Raw genomic sequence first — 7,803 nt, 5'->3', positions numbered from 1 at the left:
GTCCTTCCCAAGAGGGAAAACTCCAACCCCAACATTAGCCTTCCTCTCGGGAGACTCAGAACCAGGCAACCCAAGTTTGAGCTCAATCTTTTTGAGGTTAAATGCATTTTTCTTCTCCTCCTCGGTAGAAACTGTGGAAGAGGAAGAAGAAATCTTCTCAAAGCCTTCCATGGAAGAAATCTCTGATAAACCTATGTAATCATGTTTTAAGGGCTTAAACATTAAACTTCAACAACAAAGGCACCTGAGAGAAAAAACCATGAGCATAAAAAGAATATGCACAAGAAGAAGAGATTATTTGAATCAAAGTTGAGAGAGCAAAGTTCCTGTGTTAGAAGAAGACTTGGCATTATAGAGCAATGGAGAGGTTGCAAACTTGTAGTAGAAATCTATGATAAACCTGCAACAAATTCATGGACTATGTGTTGATTACTTGAATTCAAATTTTCTCATTTGGGCCTAAGTGTTTATTTCTTTCTCTCAAACAAGATTATGTACTCTTCTTAGTAGGTTTTGGGATGTATTTTTGAAGATGTTGAGCCCCAAATTTCTAAGTTGATAGTAACAATAGCCAATCTTGTCCATCAAAAACAGGTCTGTGGGTGAGTTGTATCAATTCTTGTGTGTTTACATATGTTGCCTTATGTGGCCAAGCCCTGTTTGGCATGAGTATTTCTATATAGTTTCCAGTGCATGTATGAGGATTAAGGTTGATAAGTCGTCCACCGTTTCTTCCAGAACTTCAAGTTAAATATCATGTGAACAGTATGGACCACCCTGCATTTGTTGGATGTTTTCAGACTTGTAAAATGATGAACCACCCTACAGTCATCCAACAATCTAGAAAGCTAAATATCATGTAAACAATATGGACATGGGTGCATATTTTTTAATGCAAGAAATTGAAATTACATCTGCAAATTTATCTGCAATAAATTTGGTGTATAGGAAGGGTCAGGTCTATGTAGTTACTTGGTAGCATCTTGAAATGTCCTTGAAAAATAGTTAATTAAGCTAATGAGAACTTTACAACTAGAAGACAAAACTTCTCTCATTCGTACTTGGCCTTTTATCATTTTAGTTAAGTAATGCCTAAGAACTTTATTTTTAACCAGTTTTATTCTTTTTTAATTACATATAAAGTTGGACAAGCCCATACAACAATGGGCTCATGCTAACTGAAACCATAACCTTGAACTAAAGATACTAACCAGAGAGAGAGAGAGAGCCAAATGCCAAACCCAACTTCTGAAAAAGTTTATTAAGGCCAAGTAGGCTATGCTAATTACACATAGTCAATTTGGCATATGGCAAAGATGATTATGTAAATAGAGAGAAAGAGTTTTGTAAGCATGGAAATCTTAAAACAACAAGGCAAAACTAGGGGGAAAAACACAGAAGGTTGCAAAACAAACATGGGAAAATGAATTTTCCATTATTTTCCCTTGTATAACCAAATAATGGAAAAGTGAAATTTGCACACTTTTTCATCCCATCCCATCCAAAATTTCCCACAAACCAAACGGAGCCTTAAATCCTATTATTAATAACTCATGACAAAAGACCCTAATCCTAATATTAATAAAATAATAATAACAAACAAAGATATTAGTTATTAAATAAAAAATAAAGTACAAAGAAAATATTGATACAACATAAGTAAAGTAATAACATAATAATAATAATAGTAAAAACTAATAATTAAATAATAAAATATTATGAATGTAATAATAATAATAATAATAGTAATTAAATAAGAGTATACTAATAATTAAAATATTAGTAAAATATTCATAAAAATAATAAAACTATAATAAAACATTAAAAATTAATAATAAAAGTGAAGATATTATTTTAAGTAAAAATAAATTATTAATATATTATATTAACATAATAATAAAATAGTAACATTTTATTTATTAAATAATTATAAATTAATTTTAAAATAATAAAAAACAATAGAATATTAATAAGATAATAAGAAAATAATAAATTATTAATAAAGTATAATTATATAAATATTAGTAAAGTAATAATAATATAATGATATGTTAATAAAATATGCATAAATAAATGATAAATACTAAGATATTAATTATTAAGTACCAATAAAATAATAATTATATATTCATAAAATATTAGTAATAAAATATTAAATAGATTAATACAAAATTAAAAATTTCAGTTGATTCCGATTCCAACTTCCAATGAACCAAACAATAGCAATCAAAATCCAATTCTGATTCCTCCTGATTGAACCAAACAGGCGTAAAGAATAGGTGATTCTGTCCACGAACCAAATGAATCCTAAGGTTATTTAACATTTAAAACAAATGGTAAAAAAATCCTTACCAACCGATACGATACATATCGGCTGATACAATCCGTAACGAAAGTTTGGTCGACCGAAAAAAATAAAAATTTCATAGACGCCCGACCCGAAGCCCCGAACGGCGAACGCCTCCCTAGTCCTACTTCTACAGTTCTACTACGTCTCCTGCTTCGAAGTGGGCCAGCCTATTGTTTATCTACTCACGCGGCCCACGACCCAGTCTATTGCTTGCCCTAAAAAGCTGAATTGTTTTCGTCCCGTATACATGCGGTATAAAAGCACCTAATTAGAACTTTAGGGTTTTTCTTCATCCTTCTACGGCGGAAGCTCCTTCTCCACTCGCAGCAACTCGAATCTTTGCCCTCGGCAACTCCCTCCTCTTCAGATTCGATGGTGCGTACTCTACTCTCACACTCCATTCTATGAATTGACTCATTCTTCTACATTTTAGCTGAATGAGAACGAGACTGACACCGAAGAAAACTTACTATTTTGCTTTTCCAGGCCCCAAAGAAGGAGAAGGCTCCTCCTCCATCTTCCAAGCCTGCCAAGTCTGGCGGTGGTAAACAGAAGAAGAAGGTTTGATAGAATGAAATCCTATATCTATCCATCTTTTGTTTACACACGATGCTCTTTTTTTTTTTTATCTCTGCTTCTCTGTTTTTTTTGTTCCTCTGATGTTTGGACATTAAAAGTTAAAATTTTCGATATTTTTTGCAGTCTCCATTTTACTTTTCCATTTTGATACCACTTCGCTAATTTTATTTTCTTCATTATGTCCTTCGGCAACTTTCTGTATTGATTCGTTCATTTACGAACTGGATCTTTGTTTTTTTTATTAGATCTTTTATACTGGAATTTTGTTCTGTCGACAATGCAGAAGTGGAGCAAGGGAAAGCAGAAGGAGAAGGTGAACAACATGGTGTTGTTTGACCAGGCTACCTACGACAAGCTCCTCTCTGAGGCCCCTAAATACAAGCTCATCACTCCTTCCATTCTATCTGACAGATTGAGGGTAAATTTCATTGACCTTTAAAAAAAAACTTGTTGACAGATTGTGGGTAAATTTCATTGACCTTTAAAAAAAAACTTGTTGGCTTAAGCTCCCATTCTTTTAACCATTAGTCTTGGTAAATTGCGATTTTGGTTACTGGTTTCACCTTAATGGGTCCATGGGCATTCCTTGTACGTCTTCTTATTGAGTGGTTTTCTGCTGCAACGAGTTCTGAACAAAAAAATAATGACAATGTAAAAGAACACTTATGAATTAGAGTAAACGAGTGTGGCATTAAAATTCAATTCATTTAAGTTCATGAAAGTTACAAATTAGAAAAATTCTTTTACTATAAATTGTTTGTGTACAAGAAACATGATATGCAACTGTCTTTTAATTTGAACAGATACTTTCATCACCCAAAACTTTTCACTGGCAATTTGAACCACTTTGTTGCCATAGCCTTTGCAAAACTTTTCATTATTATACAGCATTCAAGATCATGGTTGGTACCATATGGCTAGATATTGTAGCTTATTATTGAAGAATAGACAATTTGAGACAATTAGGTAATCGATAGTTCATGCTCTTTGTGATAATAGATCCTTGATACTTGGTAATTTACTTGTACTGTTGTACTATTAGATACTTGGTAATTTGAGACTGTATTTATGATAACAGAGCCTTGATTCATCCTCTTCTTTTTTCTTTCCTGGGAAGGTCTATGAATCTTCAATAAGGTGGTGGTTAAAATGACATTCAGTTCATTTTACTGATATCTAGTTAACGTAAAATAGGAAAAAGACCTCGTCTAAAATAGTTACTGCTTGTAACGTAAAATGTGTGGTCGAGATAAAGCCTCATGTAATCGGTCATCTGAACTTGTAAACCGTTTAATCAGTTACCATTCATCTAATGCAAGTTGAATGGTCCAGAAGAGTTTGGGGGCAGGCCAAGAAGAACATAGGTTGCGGTAGCTAGATATGGGTTGAGGACTTGTTGTAATGTCCAAATAGGCTTTATTTATCTGATTCCATAAGGTTGGGACAATGCTTTGTTAAGTTCTTGTTTTCTCTGACATAATTGATTAATTGTCATCACTATTGTATTATTGATTTGACATGTTATACATAAGAAACTAGTCCTTATAAATTTCTGCTGTCAGACATTTTTTGACTTGGAACCCGTGTGGCTTTATGAAGAAATGTTGGACACAAATGGAATATGTGGGCTTTCTATACCCAACAATTTATCTCAATGTTGAAAATGGCACTCGTGTCCGCATCATAGATTCATTTTGATGTGGACTTCCAGGAACAAGTCATCCTTCAGTAATGCACACGACTGTGTTTATGTTAAGTTAAAGTGTATTTTCAACATTTCCAAGTGTTTATTATATTTAGCTAATTTAAGATTTATCAAAGAAAATATGGAGCTAGCTTAAGTGATAACTGCAGAGATTGGACCATAAAAAAATTATATTTTCATTTAGGTCTGGACTCTGGATTAACATGAAATTGATTGAATTCCCGTGTAGTGTGTTATTGTTACTGTTTTCATCTTTTGTTTATTTTGATGGCTTCACAGATTAATGGATCACTTGCAAGGAGGGCAATTAGGGAATTAATGGCAAGAGGTTTGATCAGGATGGTATCTGCCCATGCAAGCCAGCAAATTTACACCAGGGCGACCAATACTTAGGTGTTTTGCATTGTTTTATGTTTTAAATATTACTTTTATGTTAGTTTAACGTCTTTGTTTAGTGTTGAGTTGGAAAGAAGTACCTTTATTTTTCTTAGAATTATGTTGTGAATTTTGAGTTGTTCACAAATATCATTATTTGGTTTCATTACAAGGTCTCCAGAAATGCTGTTTTGGTGGTTTTATGTTTAATTAGAATGCTGAATGATTTATGTAACGTAGGGTGGTTATCATGATATTCTCCAGTCCTGCGTGGTTTATGGAAAATTCATGGTTCACACTAACGGCTTTATTGGGCCATAACAAGCTCATTTACAGGAGAAACATCTGAGGCTACTTTCCTGGGGCGACATTAGATGTGGGCCATTTACATGAAAGCCATGTTGTCACGGAGTAAGATTGTGCAGTGGAAAGATTACCCGTTGCTGTGTTGGCCTGTTGCACAGGGCTCGATGAATGGCTATACCAAGGTCAGTGGCATTTGATCATGACCTCGTGTGCAGGCCCAGAGTTCTCGTTTGCCCTTTCTAGTCCGTGGGAGGCGTTGCTTATATGTCAAAGGGGGACTGTACCAATGTTGATGTGTTAAGCAATTGTTGGACCTTGAATACTGTGTGCTTGGACAAAGGGATAGGACATGGGGTTGGTAAGGAATAGGGATATGCTTCGGCCAACTTGCAAACTCCTGTTTATCTGTACTGTGCAGTGTTAGTTCATGCAGTCTCTATGAGCAATTAACCACGTAGCTAATCCGGGCCATCTTGCAAGGGACAGTCTTGAGAGTGTTAAGTTCAGATATCCAAGGAGGTAGGGATATTTATGATAATGCAACTCAATGTAGGGCCCTAACTGTGGTTAGACTTAATGAACGCCCACTGTTATTACATTCTGCAATTTATTTCCTTATTTTGATCTCTTTTTTGCAATTACAATGTTCTTACGAACAATTAAGTTTTAATTGCAAAAAGGAAATAAATCTTTAAAATAAAGAATGCCAAATGCAGCCTTATAAACCCTAAAAAGCTATTGGTTCAATATGCAAGACTGACTTTTCTTGTTTTGATCTATTCGTCCAAAAATAATATATATGGATCCGTTTGAATTACCAATGTAAGACTTGTATGAGCGCAGCATTTTCAGTTGCGCTTGCGGTGAAAATGAAATTACAGCACTTGTGATCGTATCCTTTCCTTTTTTTTTTCTATTCTTATTTTTTGGCGGAAGAATAAAAACACTAGAGCCGAAATTACATCTCCTGATCTTGGGCAAAGTATTCCCACCAGCTGGGTGGGGAAACTGTGAATTTTGAAGTCTCCTTGTCTAGATTGATGTGCTACTTTATAAGCAAGTACATGGCATTATCTTCTTACTTGAGAGGTTACAACCAAGGTTTACTGTTTTTTATTTACTTTTTTATTTTTATGAAACTGGTTCAGGGGGGTCGGTTTAGGGCCCCACCCCCTGAACCGGACAGACCCCTGATACATCCACTATAGGGGTGTATCGGAGAGGTCCCGGAACGATGTATTGATACTTTAAACCTTGATTGCAACTCTCAAAGAGTTTCATGCTGCTCTAGCAAGGCTTGATCCATCCAATCTCTTTGCAGTTTTATAGAGATATCTATGATACAGGATTATTTGATTCTGAGACTAATCGAACCTATTTTAAACCAGAATTTAAAACCCACTGTAACGTGTTCAGCATGGCCCATTCCTCTGCTTGCTTTGGGCCTTGAACTGTATATTGTTTTCCTATTGCTGCAACAAATTGTGATTGGAAGTCAATATAACAAAGCCTTCTGCAGCATGATGATTAGATAGGAAAGAGCTGTGTACAAAAAAAAAAAAAATCCGCAGCTCCATGCATAACATCAGCCTTCCTTTTTGGATTTTGCCGGTCTATTGGAACCGAAAGAATGAGGAATAATTACCTGTCCGGATTTTAGTTGTGGCATAGCGGCTTGGGCTTGGCCGGGCCGGGCTTTGGGCCTGTTAATTTAAATATATTTTCTTTTTGTATATTGGGGGCCGATCCAGGTGCAAAATCAAACCTACCAAGGACGTCACTATGTATTGGATGGAACGCTTCATCGTTACAGCTTTTGTTAAGAAGAATCCTCTGTTACCCTTGGCCTTGGTTGGTAGATTAAAGAGGACGAAAATCTTAGAAGCTTCGAAATGAGAAACCCGAACATCGAATTCATAAGATACTCCTGCTCCTGGATCTATTATTATTATTATTATTTGAATTTTGAGATCTAGGAGTGCAGTATCTCTTTTAGGATTAGTTGAGTAAACCTATTTGGTTGCATTGATTCCTAATTCTGTAAATCCACACATCTACATCCAGGGCCTATGTTCGGATTATGCATTCTTGACCACGGTTTTTAAAATCGGATCAGACCAGACGGTCAGACTGGAAAAACCGGAAATCAGTCAGGTGATTAGTTCCATTTTACCCTAGAACCGTTATTTTCTCAAAAACTGTTGATTTGATCAGTAAACCACTGACTTAGGCAGTTGAACTGTTCAATGATTTGGCCGATTTACTTTTTACCGATTTAATTTTTTTTTTTTTAATTTTAATTATTTTGTCAGAACAAACCATCTATTTGATTCAAATGGTCAAACTGTTCGACCTGAATACCGGACCCTAACCGATTCATTATCTAATTCGGTTTTAAAAACCTTGTTCTTGACAGAAGAGAAGACGCTTAGACTCGGGCGCATTGATTAATGATAATAGTGACACAAACACTTTTGGATCCATACTC

At 35.0% G+C, this 7,803-nt stretch overlaps 1 protein-coding gene across 3 annotated transcripts; it reads left to right on the top strand.

Annotated features, from left to right (window-relative positions):
• The first annotated feature begins 2,568 nt into the window (after positions 1–2,568).
• On the top strand, positions 2,569–6,016 carry LOC104601822 (small ribosomal subunit protein eS25y). 3 transcript variants are annotated; one of them, XR_016079615.1, is made up of 5 exons: positions 2,569–2,725; positions 2,837–2,911; positions 3,213–3,347; positions 4,914–5,083; positions 5,679–6,016. XR_016079615.1 is itself a non-coding variant. In XM_010265303.3 (5 exons), exons 1-4 carry the CDS (start codon positions 2,723–2,725, stop codon positions 5,025–5,027), a joined length of 327 nt encoding a protein of 108 aa, XP_010263605.1. In that variant the 5' UTR covers positions 2,569–2,722; the 3' UTR covers positions 5,346–6,016. The 3 variants fall into 3 exon arrangements, 2 of the variants coding, with proteins under 2 accessions (XP_010263605.1, XP_010263604.1); XM_010265303.3 differs by having other exon boundaries at positions 4,914–5,027; positions 5,346–6,016; XM_010265302.3 differs by having other exon boundaries at positions 4,914–5,027; positions 5,335–6,016.
• The last annotated feature ends 1,787 nt before the right edge of the window (positions 6,017–7,803 follow it).

This window comes from Nelumbo nucifera, chromosome 1, assembly GCF_055504915.1.
Source record: "Nelumbo nucifera cultivar China Antique chromosome 1, China Antique-T2T, whole genome shotgun sequence".
Lineage (NCBI taxonomy): Eukaryota > Viridiplantae > Streptophyta > Magnoliopsida > Proteales > Nelumbonaceae > Nelumbo > Nelumbo nucifera.
This window is presented reverse-complemented; position numbering and strand designations above follow the sequence as displayed.